This window comes from Pteronotus mesoamericanus, unplaced genomic scaffold, assembly GCF_021234165.1.
Source record: "Pteronotus mesoamericanus isolate MK-2021 breed Mesoamerican mustached bat unplaced genomic scaffold, CSHL_Meso_final contig_347, whole genome shotgun sequence".
NCBI lineage: Eukaryota > Metazoa > Chordata > Mammalia > Chiroptera > Mormoopidae > Pteronotus > Pteronotus mesoamericanus.
The window spans coordinates 18,671,321-18,686,121 of NW_026555137.1; the positions used below are offsets into that span (position 1 = coordinate 18,671,321).

General features: G+C 45.2%; 1 protein-coding gene and 1 pseudogene across 2 annotated transcripts in view; one reads left to right on the forward strand and one right to left on the reverse strand.

Annotated features, from left to right (window-relative positions):
• The window catches only part of MAP3K21 (mitogen-activated protein kinase kinase kinase 21), a 45,287-nt gene that overhangs the window by 23,850 nt on the left and 6,636 nt on the right, over window positions 1-14,801 (forward strand). For both annotated transcript variants that reach the window (XM_054576755.1, XM_054576754.1), the window contains exons 4-6: window positions 2,459-2,634; window positions 8,759-8,999; window positions 13,431-13,553. In XM_054576755.1, coding sequence (XP_054432730.1) covers window positions 2,459-2,634; window positions 8,759-8,999; window positions 13,431-13,553 — 540 coding nt within the window. The remainder of the gene's footprint in view (window positions 1-2,458; window positions 2,635-8,758; window positions 9,000-13,430; window positions 13,554-14,801) is intronic.
• Window positions 159-2,210, reverse strand: LOC129072908 (ubiquitin-fold modifier 1-like; annotated as a pseudogene).

Below are 14,801 nucleotides of genomic sequence, written 5' to 3' on the forward strand. Positions count from 1 at the left end.
CTGGTTGATTTCTTAAATTTAACTACCGGTGTCACCCATCAGATGCTGATTTTGTTACATTTTCTTATCCATTTTTCCCCAATGAACATAGGACCTATGATAGGGAAGATGCTGAAACATGCTGACATAAAAATTGGGCTCTTTTATTCATGAATAATTTAGCGAGTGTTTTTGAAAGCCTCCTGCATCTCCAGGTCTAGAAAGAGCAAGATAGACACAAGGCCTGCCCCAGAGAGCTCGCCGTCGAACACGCGGCAAATCTAGGTCCCGCCCCGGAAGTCTCTTGGTTTGAGTGTCATCCCAATGTGCTAAGGCTGTGGTTTGACCCCCCCGTCCGAGTGCGTCCAAGAATCAACCAATGGATGCGTGAATAAATGGAACAACTAACTGATGTTTCTCTCTCGAAAAATCAATACATTAAAAAAAAAACATTCAAAATACAGCAAATCGAGCACTGGTTCTGAATCACTATGAGCCTTCTTTTCACTTTTAAAGATTTCAGTAGACATTGATTTCCTCTTTGAGGACAAAAAAAATCACCCCTCATGCCTATCATTCTTTAGAGTCTCATACAGGGAATTTTGAAATCTGTGTGTTGCTTTGTCTTCCGTTTCCTGTGACAATGTCCGGTGTCCCCTGTGGCTCGCGCAGCAGCGCAGCCCCTGCACTTCCGCCTCCCCACCTGGCTCCTTCTGTGACGCTTTGTGACAGCTTTCTGTCCCCTTCACTGCTGTCTTGTTTCTTCCCTCCTCACTGGAAGCCTGGGCTTCCCCGCCTCTCTTCCTTGGCTCCTTATTCTCTTGACTCCTCTCCACACTTTCTTAACTGTTGGGCCCTCCACGAGTACAGTTAATCAGCATTTCCTGTTAGCATTTTCTGGAGCTTTCTTGTGAACATCAGATCTTAACAACAGTCTCTTCCTGAGGGCAGTTTGGAAATATTTTCCTGAGAAAGGCAACGTTTCCTGAGAATTCCTGTCTTAAAGTCTGTATGAAAAGAGGCTGATAAAGGAATGCTTCTTTAATCCTTTTAAAGTAGGATGCTTCTACTTTATTTTCAGTTCTTACCATTACAAGTATTGGATTCTGCAAGATCATAGTTAAAACTCTTTGGTGTGGGATACCAATTTTACACATAAGGGCTAGGTCAAAAAATTCAGTTTTGGGCTCTCTAATATTAAATTAAAATTTACATGAAACTGTAAGCTTGAAACTTAAAAAAATATCCAGATGATATAAAGTTAAGGCAGTTAAGTATTCCTTGCCATGTCTATATCCTTTAGCATAAAGGGTATATAATTAAGAATTCAACTATTTTTGAGTCTGCAAGCCAGATCCCATCAAGCAACCTGTCGTGTATGATCCATAATCCTTTTAAAATTTTACCTTCGCCATCGCCAGTGTGGCTCGGTTGGAGCATCAGGCCGTACACAAACAGGCTGCAGGTTCGATCCCCACTCAGGGCATAAGCAGAGGTTGCGAGTTCAGTTCTGGTCGGGGTGCATACGGGAGGCAACCGTATTTCTCTGTCACATCGATGTTCTTCTCTCTTCCATTGATGTTCTCTCTCCCTCTCTGTCTCTGGAAGCAATAAATATCTCCTCAGGTGAGAATTTAAATAAATAAATAAAATTTTAATTTAAAGACAAATAGAGTCAATAAAGTTAATCTTCCAAATGTTCTCAGGAGTTATCAGAAACATCCTCCAGCAATGAAGTACAGCTGGATAACCCATTCACCGCAGATGAACTGACTGTGTGTTCTGCGCAGTAGCAACGAAACGCTAAGATCTCTGTGAAGAGGGTGCGCTCAGTGCATGCGCATTCCCTCTTCACGTGAAGTGAAAATAACAAGGGACAGCGAGTCATGTCTCATTATTTCATCAGCTATTGGTGTTTTCATAGTATTTGAAATGCCTCATTGCAGTTTTACGGCACCACCAATATTTATTTTGAAAGGTAACCCTGTCTTCCAAGTAGAAGATAGTAACAACTTCCAACACGATCTCTCGGAATAATGAGCCACTCCGAGCCATGCTTTAGGAAAATATCTGCAGCAGTCTGTGCAGGACGTATTCCAGTCCGTCGCCGCGGCTGCAGGGACTGTAGGTTCTTCTGCTGCAGGCCTGGAGGCTGCGGGGAGAGGAGTACCTCCAGGAACACTAAGTACTTGGTGCGGCAGCCGTGGGTCGGAGGTCCGCGGGATCTTAAAGGAAACAGTGGACGTGGTGGGGCCGCCTCAAGAGCCTTACCGGACAGTGACTATTGTGCATGCCACTTGTAGGAACACTGTGTGTAGCAAAATTCTCAAATCATTATCAGTGGAATTTTTAAAATCCTCAGCAGATCTGTCCACATGGGCTGATAATGCGAACTCTGCTGAGAAATGGTGTGAGTGAGACACTTGCTTATTTCAGAACGTGAACCCTGCGTTAATGAGATTCGTATTTATTTTATTAGAATGCTGGCAGCAAGACCCTCACGTCCGCCCATCGTTCCCCCTAATTCTTGAGCAGCTGACGGCTATCGAAGGGGCCGTGATGACTGAAATGCCTCAGGAATCTTTTCATTCCATGCAAGACGACTGGAAGCAGGAAATTCAACAAATGTTCGATGAGCTGAGAACAAAGGAAAAGGTGAGCAATATCTAATAACTTGCCTCATACACTCGTGTTTATGGAAATTACGGAAACTATGAGTCAAGAACCACCATTAACTTTATTCTAAGATGTTTTCAGACATTAGTATGTATTGATTCCTGCTTTCCAGTTAAAACAGAACAACTGTGTTTGAAATGTGGAATTGGAAAATAAAAAAAAAAAATTATTTCCCCATTATCTTCTTTTTTAACTGGAGCATTTTTAGTTAAATCCTAGACTCACATCATTTTACCCTTAAATGCTTCAGTTTGCACCTCTAACTAGTAAGAATTTTCAAAATAACTTTCTTGTCATTATTATCTTAAAAAGTAATAGTAATTCCTTGACACCATGTAATATTCCATATTCAACTATCTCAATGTGTCTCATGGGTCTTCGAGTTGGTTGGTACACACCAGAATTTAAACAAAGTCTCTATGTTATGTCTTTTAAATGCTCTTTTATGCTAGTCCCCTTCTTTTTATCTCCAAGACATTGCTTTTTTGTACCAACTGGGAAAATGTATAACTTTCAAACTTTTTAATAGGAGTTAAGCTTAGGTTGGTTTATATATTTTAAGCAAAAGAAAAGAATAAAGCTAAATGCTGGACGCGTGGAAGCTGCGTTGATATTCCCACAAGGTGAAACAGGAGAAGTGCAAACACCCCCAACTGGAAGTCAGACTTGTTGGGAAGTGAGTTCAGTTAGCACGGTCTCCTTCGGCAGACGACAAGTGACTGTCACTGGTCACCGAAGAGCCCCCAGGTCAAGGCATGGGTCTGTGCTTTGGAAGCAGTGCTTATTTTTTTAAAGACATGGTTGTAATACTAGAGCATTTTGATGAATCAAGGTTTATTCTGTTGGTCTGAAGTGTAAACTGTTGACTTCAGACCAACAGATCAAAAGGCTGACTTCTGTTGTGGGTGCAATAAATGGGCTAAAGTACAACATTGCAAGTTTCTGATAAGCATTACAGAGCCATATCATTGTCCAGGAAGGAATTTATATACCTCACCTAGTTGTGATTCTAGTAGCAGAGTTCTTTTTAGGCAATAATACTGTGCTAAATGAAGAGCGTTTGCTTGTTCCAATTTATGGCATCGAAACATGGGTGATGGTGCAACGGAGTGTCCCTCTCCCCTGGTAAAGTGACCGTGACTTGTGTAGTGTGGCTCTGAATTCCATCTCTAGACTTTCACATTGAGTTTAATCCTAAAGGCCTCTAGCCAACCTTAGTGCAAAGGAAAGGGCAAAAGAGAGAATACAAAGTTGTGGTTTGAAGATACAAACATAACCATTTCTTGAGCCAGTATATACATATATATGAATATATATTTATACATACTATATATAATATTGAACATGACATCAAGACAGCTTATGCCTAAAGTCTACCCTTGAGTAGCTTACTTTTGTTAGCTTGCTGAATTGGAAATTAATGCAATGTTTGTCATAGTGAGTCCTCAAAGTGCGAATTGTTTTCTTAAAAAAAAATTTTTTTTTAAAAACATGTCTATGGGGAAACTGTCTGTGTTTCAGTGTTGTAACTTTTTTCCAGCCAACATATATTGAATGCCTACTGTGTTTTGGGGACAGGGCTAGAGTCCTGGGGCACACAGATGGATATGGTCATCTGTGCCCTTGAATGGGGTCTTCTGAATACCAGGCTGGGCACTGGGATCTTGTTGACAAGTGTTTAAAAGGGGCTTCATGAGCTATTTTGTCAACACTTGTAAGCCAACATTGAATACGACCTCCTCCTCTCCCGGCTCCCTGCACCCGCCCCGCCGCCGCCCCCGCCTTTCCTCATTCTGCTTCCTTTTTTGTGTTAATGGGATTACTGTTCTCTTAGGTACCAAGGCTCAAAGGTGTCTGAAGATGTTTCTCGTGGTCTCTTATGTGGCAAAGACCATCTGTGGTCACTCGCTTTCCTAACCCCGTGTCCTCATACCACCTGATCGCTGCAGCAGCATCCTAGCTGGTTGCTCCGCATCCAGTCTTGCTCCCCTAACTTCCCGTCGCCACTGCCAGCAACCCCTCCACACGCAGATCCCCGCATCCTTGCTTCCACAGCCACTCCGTTTCCTCATCAGCTTCCCACGCCCTTGCACAGGTAGCCTCGCTTTGTCCCTGGCCCTTCTGAGTTTCTTCCAGGTTCTCTTGACTTCCGGCCTTTCTATACGGTCTGTCCTCTGTCGAGAACACTGTCCCCTCCCCGCTCTTATCCCCACCGCCCAGTTGCGGCCAGAAGGCAGGAGAGGGGCCTGGACGTCTGAACAAAGAACAGAAACGGACGCAGAAAGGGTGGGGGTCGCGGGGCTGCCGCCAAATCTGACAAGGGAGGAACTATGTTTCCTGTTGTTTCCGATTCAGAGGTAGGACCTCTTGGGCTCCTGGGATTAAAATGTGGTCCCCAGACTGAGAACGTTCCAGCACACGGCCCCTCTCCCTTCAGGCATTCACACGGACTGCGGGGGTGTCCGCGTGGGATTCTGAAATCCTCGGGAGCCCCTGTCCCTTTCTAGTGTTAAGTCTGTCTGGGAAGGCCAGGGTCTAGAGGAGCCTAGTGTCAGGGCGAGACCCACAGCAAGAGCCAGACGGCCAGACGGCCTGCCGGCCCCAGGCTCTGCTCTCGCCTCCTCACCCTTAAGTGCCCCAGGACGGGTCTCAGGCAAAGCTGCCTCTTCCAAGTGTTAAGTGTTAACCTTGGAACAAAGAACGCGGTGGCTTTGCGGGGAAATGACCGGCTTACTTCTTAAATCCCGCAGTTCTCTGAGGGATTATTGTCCGTGATGTTATTCGTATGTTTCTTGGAAACTTGAATAAAATCTGTTGACTTGAAACAATATAGAAAAGACTCTGATGGGGTTTTTTTTTTTTTTTGTTAACACTTCCCCAAATTGTTTTCAGGAATTCTAAAGTTAGATTTTTGACAGCAAAAATAAAAATGATTTCGGGGAATGGGAGAGGACTTTCAGGAAAAATAAATCAGGAAAAATAAAACTTGCAATCACAGATTTTCAAATTTGGAAGTCATGTTAATAATTGTCATTTTAAACTATTTTATTTAATTATTTTTAATTAATGACAATTACATTGGCGGAGGTACATCTAGTGAGTTAAGTCTTATTTTCTGTGTTTAGTAGAAACCGAAAAGCGTGCTTTATAGGGGGTTCTGCTCCTTCTCCGTTTTGAGGCTTTATAGTGGTCCTGCTGACATTCTTTGAATCTGTTTAGCTGTCCTGAACATACCAGTGTCCTTGTTTTTTCTAGGGTGACTTGCGCAGTGCTCCTTGAAACTCAGCTACCTGGTCTCCTGTGAGCCTGCAATTTACAATCAAAGCCTATATAATCCTTTCTTTTTTTGCTCAGAGGTTTCTAACCGCATCTTGCTGCTGGGGTCCAGCGCGGAGCGTGCCCTATCTCCTTTCTCGTTCACTGACTGCTCGCGGTAGGAGGCGTCAGACTTGGGTTAATGGCCAGTAACGCGCTCTGTGTTACTCAGTAAACTGCAGCCTCCACAGATACTGGTTCCTCCCTGAATTCCTGGCTGCTTATCTCTGAGTGTCTGCCTTTGTGCGCTGGGCGAGCAGAGTGTCTTTGAACCACTATAGGGAGGCATGTCACTGTTAATGATTACCATCCCCACCCGGAGTCTGGATTTGCCATTAGAATGGGCTGTGCCAAGCAATTAAACAAATATTACTACTTAGTAATCTTGGCAACCGAAAGAATTTTGTGTGTGCTTCATAATTTCAAAGAATTCAAAGGGGTTCTAATAACCCATATGGGTTTTTTTTTTCCTTTTACTTGTGACTGTTTTTAAATTCATTCAGAAAGAAGAATCCTTGGTCTGTTTCCTCTCTGACCTTACTTTTTTTTCTCTCTTATGAATCTTAGGCAAGTGATTTTTTTTTTTTTGCTTTTATTCATCAAGTCGTAGCGGGAGATTCACATTTTAGCTCGGGACCTGGAATTAAAAATGGTTTCTCATTCAATTACTGTAACAGGAACAAACAAAACCCCTGATTGAATGTGCCGTCCTTATCTCTTCCTCATGCCATTTCATTTCACAATAGCTAATTGGATTGATATCAGCACCACTGAAAAGTAATAGCTTAACAAAAGGGCATACAGTAATGAATTAGAAATTGGAAGTGACTGGAAATTATCCTCTGTCCCCAAGTACACTGTGGTAAAATCTCCAGTTTGGATAAACTGGTTGGAGAAAGCCACCCATTCCGTAAATAATGCATTCCGTACTTTTTCAAAAAACATGTAATATTTTCTTTTCAAGCGGCGCGAGATAGTTTGCGTCTGGCACAATTTTATGAAGAAATGCCGACCTGCTCTGTAAATAAGAATCCGCTGCTGCACATCAGCAGGCGTGGTTTGAATATCAATCGGTCTTAAGGAAATCATTGCTCCAGTAATTTTGGTTATGAAGTTTGTTTAGGAAAATACATTTAAAGACTGTTTCAAAGATGAGTTACAGTCCACTTTGGTAGAATTCCTGTAAGTTCAGAATTCATTTGATCTGAATAAATAATTTTTTGTTTTGTTTTTAGAGCTCCTCCTTTTCTCTCTCTTTTTTTTTAATTCTCATCTCACTCAAGGATACGTTTACTGATTTTGAGAGAGAGGAAGGGGTGGAGGGAGGGAGGGAGAAACATTGAACGGCTGCCTCTCTTATGTGCCCCGACTGGGAAGCCAGCAGCCTAGGGTATGTGCCCTGACTGGGTTGAACCCGCACCCTCTTTGTGTATGAGACAACGCTCCCACCAAGGGAGCCACGCGGCCAGGGAATCCTCTGCCTCTTCTTGATAGTCTTGTCCTTGTTTGTGGAAGGATAGACTTCTGTTTATTTCCCTCATGAAACTGTACCCACAGCCTCCAGTTATTCTTTGAGTCCCCCTGGCAAAGGTCAAGGGCTTAGTGGACTCAAGTGGCGTTTTGTCCCGGGTTCAGCTGTGGTTTCTTCCCTGAGCCACATCTTACAAGTTTTTTCACGCGCCGGTTTTTTGTTTGTGTGTGTGTGCGTGTGGTTTTTTGCAGGGTAGTTGTGATTGTGTAAAGGGTGATGTGTTTGCACAGCACTCACAGCTCACAGCCCAGGCTCCGCCTTCCCAGCGGAGCCTCCAAGAGGGCCTTCGTTGTTTGGCGATTCCTAGACGAAGTGTGTGTGGAGCAGGGCCGGCACGAGCCTGCGGGCGCCTCGGTTCCTGCGAGGCTCCGGAACCGAAGAGAGCGTCCTGCGGCACCGACGGCCACGTTTGTCTCCGGGAAAGGACGGAACGCTTTGCAGAAATGAAATAAGAAGGGGATGTGATTCAAAAACTTTGTCGCGTTCTCAGTTTCACTATTGAGTAAACTCTTTAAATAGGAATACAAGCGCATACATCCCTCAGTCCCTAGACTTTCTGTTTCTCAGAAGTTCAATAATTCCAAAACAAAACCAGGAGGATGTCAGACTTTAATCAGAAAGTACCATGACAAAGGGACTTATGTTAGCTTGTTCATGACATCGGATAAAGTGGGACTTGCCACCCATCCATGGCGTCCTGAATAGCTCTTTGTAACTGGAGATAGTTTTCATTGGCTTATTTTAGAGATGTCTCATTTTCATGTCTGATGGGCCTTCAACTGACTCCTAACACATTAGCTTTGTTCTTTCCCACAATCTCTCTACCAAGATGTTTTAATCTCTAAGAGAGATTCTTAAATACTCTAAGAAGTCTTGAGGTAAAGAAACCTGAACTGCAGTCTTTTGTAACTAGAATAATCATCCTTTAATTAGCCAAGCTTTAACTTTGGGTTTATTTTAAACTGGATCACACACATCTATCTGCACTTTGTTGCTACGTGTTAATATACATTTTATGTGCCAGGTGATTTTACAGGCAAGAGAAAGAAATGTTAAAATCGAGTTAAAAAGTAGCGATGCCTTTTAGGACCATAAAACTAAAAGCGCGAGAAGGGGCCGCTGCGCTCAGGCTTTGGTTTGGTCTAGGCTGGTGCCGTGCCAACAGGCCTTAGGCCTGGCTGCCGGGGCTGTGGCCAGCAGCCAGCGCTGCCCCGTGCGGCCTGCTGGGCGGTGATGCCAGTGTCCCTCTCGTCCCAGGAGCTGCGGTCCCGCGAGGAGGAGCTGAGCCGAGCGGCCCTGCAGCAGAAGTCGCAGGAGGAGCTGCTGAAGCGGCGGGAGCAGCAGCTGGCAGAGCGCGAGATCGACGTGCTGGAGCGCGAGCTCAACATCCTCATATTCCAGCTGAACCAGGAGAAGCCCAAGGTCAAGAAGAGGAAGGGAAAGTTCAAGAGAAGTCGCTTAAAGCTCAAAGATGGACATCGGATCAGTTTACCCTCAGGTAGGACTTTGCCTTCGTGTCTCCCAAGGCTCTTGCCTTGTCACCCCGTCATCAGGCGCTTGGTGTCATCAGAACTGGGGAGAGACCGGGAATGAGATTCTCAAACGTTAAGTACCTTCCGTTGCTTCCTCCAGTTCGTGGCCATCGCGTGATGAACTGGTGAGTTTCCCCGTGTGAAACAGCACCGGGCACGCATCACGGTGCATCTCAGGCTGAGTGTTCGCCTCTCCGAGGACCGTCTTACATAGCCTAGTCGATTGGCACCTTTGAAATCAGGAGAAGTCCTTGCTACTGACTGCGCTGAGCCAGCGCCGCAAGGCCTGTGACACCCAGGACCACGACCGCTGTTTCACCTCAGGTTTATTTTTTCCGCAGGATCGATCTGCAGTGTCCCCTCGTAACCGCGCTCATTCAGGACGCGGAGGGTGCCGTCTGCACCGTCCCCACACTCTGTCAAGCCCTTTAATTGCTTCCCTCTGAGGGTTTAAAATCTGCAGGGTTAAAAACGAACCAGGAAATCTAGGGAAGCTTTAAAGAATATTTTTAAATCATGGTGGTGATAACCTAAAGGGATTTATCTGTGTGAGGAGAAGCTAAACAGCATTAAAAGAAAGCAAACACATATTTATGAAATTAATTAATTTTACAGTATGTTTTATACTGGATTTAAGGAAAAACCACATGCCGTCCGGATTTTGTGATTTTTTTTTTCCCTACTAACAGGGAGGAGTGGGAGCAGAGTGAGGCTGGCTGCCCTTTATAAAGTATGTATTAATGATCTGCAAGGCTGTGTCCATGTGCCTCTCTATTTCTCTGTGCGTTTTGTATGTTGGAGTGTTTTATGGATTCTCGTGTTCTAAGATGTTTGTTAATGGCATGGAGATTTGATTTAAGTGATAATAACACCAGTTTGGTTTTACATAAATTATGTATAAGTTGTGCTATAAAAATACTTATTACAAAAGACTGGCAGCCTTGCAGCCTGGTGTGGGGTTTTTGTAGGTTATTTCAGAAATCCCCAAGTGACCAGCTAACTGCCGGTATGGGTCGTCGTGGGTGCTCACAGTCCCGCATCGCGTATTTATTTGGTTGGATGAGGTGAGGCTCGTCTATGGGCCCTCTCTGGGGGGAAGACAGAGCGCCTTTTCCAGGTTCTCTTCTGATGTGGGCTTTCAAGTCGGAGGACACCGACTGCACTGTGTCTATGTCAGACGTAGTGTAGAACAGTCTAGTCTATTTATGAGGAGGCCTCTCCTTTCAGGTGTGGATGATAGAAAAATTCAGAGCGGCACCCGCTGGGAGGCCTCTCCTCCAGCTCTTAGCTGCATCAGCTCTCTTCCGCCTGTGTTGTGACTGTGTCATCGCCATTATAGTCATTGATTCACTTGGGAGGCTCGGTGGGAGGGGGCTTAGTGTCCCCTCTCCCATCATTAGTTCCCCGTGACCCGCCCCTTAAACGCTGTGGCCCAGTCCCGCATTCCAGGCCTGAGCCTGGTGAGAACACACCTGCCTTCTCCTCTGGGCGGGAGGCTCCTCCTATTAAGGAAAAAACAAAAAATCACCGAGGACTTGCTTCCATTGTGTTATGACAAATCGTGGGGCTAGCCGACGTTTCACAAAGCACTGCAGTCCAAGACGCAGTGCGTCACACCTGTGGGTGCGGGTGTTCGTCCCCCCGCCCCGTGCCGTCTGTCGTCGCGTCCCGCGGACTTGTGCTCTCTCGTTCCCGCTTACGCTGCTCCGCCTGCTCACGCCTTTCGTGGTTTCCCGCTTGGTAGAGAGGAGCCCCACATCTGGTACTGCATTTCCTCTTGCTTTGTCTCCCAGCCCCCCCTCCACGCTGCCGCATAATCCTTAGCAATTACCTGCGAGCACCAGTTTGAACGTATTACAAACCTCGCACAGTTTTCTCATCCAGCAAACACCCGTGAACCAAGCACTAGGGAGTACAGTAAGATAAACGTGATCTCTGCCCTCATGGGACTTAAAGTCTGAAACAGAGGAGATATCTGTTGAGCGAAGCTCGACTGCGCCCTTTACGTGGGAGGCGCCGCGCCAGCGTGGACGGGCAGCCGCCGCCGCGCTGGAGACCGGGCGGCCTCTGCTCGAGCGGAGCCGGCGTTGTGTTGGGGCCGGGGTGAGCCTTAAGCTAATAATTAAACAAATACTTATTCTCCTGCTATAATTATTAACTACTGTGAGGGAAAAGGCATATGTCCATGATTAGCAGAGGGATGTGACCTGGCCAAAGATCTTGGAAGGCCTTCTAAAGACGTAAATGATGGTACCAGGGGCGCCCAACCTTTTGGGGTCTCTGGGCCCCACTGGAAGAAGAACAGCTGTCTTGGGCCACACATTAAATACACGAACACTAACAAAACATGATGAACAGAAATGAGGTTTTACGTAAATTTACGATTTTGTGTTGGGCTGCATGCGTAGCCCCCCTGGGCCATGTGCAGGCTGCAGGCTGGTTGTCCCCGGAAGAACAAGAAGAATCAGACATGTGGTGAGCGTTTATTCGGTCCTAAGCCCTGAGCTAAGTGCCGCATTTTGCTCTGTATAATGTGCACTTTTTGCCAAAGTTTTTAAGGGAAAAATAAGGATACATGGGTATAATGATTATATACCATGAGTGTAATGATGAGTATAATAATGTGCCTTATACACAGCAAAATAAGTATTTCCTATATTTCTTTGTATTTAATTTTTCATAGCTGTCCTATGAAGTAGGAATAGTGATTTTTTCCCCCACTTTTCTAAGTGAACATACTGGACAAAGAGGTTTGTGTGCTTTCCCAAAATTCATATAGCTAGTAAGTGGTAAACCGGGGTTTAAACCCAAGTTTGCCAACTCCTGAATCTAGAATATGAATTTCTCAACTATAACTATGAGAAAGAAGAACATATGCCACAGAATGTACAAGATACATTGTGTTTGATTTGATAGGGAGGGCCAGGGAGAAGATAAATCAAGAAAACTTTTCAGGTTTCTAGGGATAGCTGGATAGCTGTCTTGCCTACCAGATTCTAGTTCCTTATTTCAAATACCAGGTGGTTCCTTAAAGTATACTTTTCAAAAAGGTAAACTACAGTTCTCCTGCCAATATGAAATGAACACGTGCCAAAGCTTTCATTCAACTCACTGATTACGAGGGAACCTGTTGAAGTTGGTTCTCATAGCGTTAGAGGTACTAGGTATTTATGGGCCACTTAATAAAGGACGCTTAGGATGAGATTGTTAAGTTAAATACAAACCTGGTTAATGCCCAATAAGGCAATAAACCATAACCTTTGGGATTGTCTTTATTTGCCAGACAGAAATTATTTGCATCATCACCAGACAAGATCTCTTAAGTTAACCTCTGCCCCAGCTGAGTTGTAAAAATAATCCCAGTCAATAGAAAATCAATCAAAGGTTAAGGCACTGAAAGAACTCCCAGTGATTTCTTTCACCTGTGTCTGAGTTTTCAGGGTTGTTTTTTTTTTTTTGTTTGTTTTTTTTCCTGACAGTTTACTAAGTTTTCTCAGACGGTCGCCTCTTCCCTTTGGTAGTATTCCTCTGCCTCTCATATGTTCCCATAGTTCTTTGCATCTCTGTCTTTACCCCTCTTACAGTCAGGTGATGAGACCACCATTCCTACAATGCCTGGACCACAAAATGCTTTCAGCTGTAGGGGAGGGAAAAGTTCTTCTTGGCCCTTTGAGGGTCCCTGGCGGGGCCTGAAAATTAAACTAACAAAGACATCAACAGGGAAAAGCAGAAAAATTTTTTAAAGAGAGAGAAATCTACTTAATGTAAATTTTATGGGACACAAAAGCCTACATAAGGAAATGGAAACCCAAAGAAGCAGTGAGACCGGAGTATTTTTATGGGGGTGTGAGGAAGGGTGGGGCAGTCGCGTCGCAATGCGACAGGGTACGGAGTGTCTTTGCGGGCAGTGCATCCTGCGTTGCAGTGTAGCCTACTAGTCGCCACGGCAACCCTGAGTGCTGCTGCCTGGAATGGCTGGCTCAGGAGGCAGACTGGGGAGGCTTCCTGCTGGTTTGGGGTCTGTAGTGTGTTAATCACAGGCCAGGATGTAATCATTTACATCCAGAGCCTTCTTTTGCCATTTTGTTTTTAACAGTGTCAGCCTAGATGAAGGCGGCTCTTCCCGGAAAGTTTTATGATCGACAAGCACTTAATAATCTTCCATTTCTCTGAGTGCATGTCTGGGTGTGTCTCCATTGTACCTAACACAGATGCTGAATCATTACTGACTTGAACCCTAAATGGCAGATAAATGAGAAGCTAAGGAACAGATCCCAGGATACACGTCATTCTTACCTAAGTCCGGCCATTTTTGCTTGTATTGCTATGCGCTAAAGATGTGGCTGTAAAAATAAAACTATGAAATCTCAATTCTTCCTTTTTCTCCCATCGAACAGATTTCCAGCACAAAATAACCGTGCAGGCGTCTCCCAACCTGGACAAACGGAGGAGCCTGAACAGCAGCGGCTCCAGCCCGCCCAGCAGCCCCACGGTGATCCCTCGGCTCCGGGCCATACAGTGTGAGCGCCCTCCCCACCCCGGGCTTCCCTGTGCCTTTCTGTCACTAGATCCGCGGAAGCCGACGTGCCTTCATAGCTGGCTGTACCTAAGCGTTTGGCATTGAATAGGTGTCCCTACTGTTTGGAAAACAAAATTTAGTCTTACATTCCTTAATCTGATTTTCCTACACACACACACACACACACATATATATATATATATATATATATATATATATATATATATATGCTTAAATTTTAATGACAAATGGGTTATATATATATGTTTTATGCAAACATTATATATTATTTTTTAAGATTACTTATGTATTTATTTTTAGAGAGAGGGGAAGGGAGAAGGACAGAAAGGCAGAGAAACATGACTCAGCGGCCTCTCACACACCCCCAGCCGGGAACACGGCTTACGACCCAGGCATGTGCTCTGACTGGGACTCGAACTGTCGACCTTTCAGTTCACAGGCCGGCACTCACCCTCCTGAGCCACGCCAACCAGGGCTAAACATTATAGTCTTTTTATCTGCACCTCATTTTTTATGGCCATAGAGTATAAATGTCATAATGTTTTAAACTGTGTTTTTAGAACATCTGGTTTGTTACAGGATTGTGTTTCTAAGTGTATAGTAACAGTAGCCATTTTCCACAGTGATTCCTAAATCAGTTGTAAGTGCGCGGAAGGACGCTAATCCTCTGAGAATTTCAGGTTTCAGGGTACGCATTATGGTTGTGGGCACACACGCCTCTTCCCTGGTGTTGAATAGAGTCAAACAGTGGAACAGGCGGCCGCACAGCCTCCTCTTAATCCAGGAACCTGCTCCGTTGCGCACCCTGGGCGTGTTTCCCAGTAACAGTATCATAATGAAATGGACAGTAATCTTGGAGCTCTTTTTCCATCGAGTTGATCGATACACGGGGATTTTGAGCAGCGCTCCCCCCTTCCACCCAGTCCCCCGCCACCCCCCGTCAGTCCGCATGACGAACGACAGCCCAGAGGGCTCTGCCGACTCTCTGCAGTGATGGCGGGTCGGAGGTGGGTTAGGAGAGGCGCCGTGCCCGAGCTCCGAGCGATGGCAGCAGCGGGGAGCATCCTCCAAACACTTGCTATGGGCTGGGCACCATTCTAAGCTGTTCCCCTGCGTTAGTCCCTTTAATTCTCAAAACAACTCCATCAAGTGGATCCTGTCGTGATTCCAAAGAGACACAGCGCCGTTACGAAACGTGACCTAACTCGGCAACTGTGGAGTGGTACGC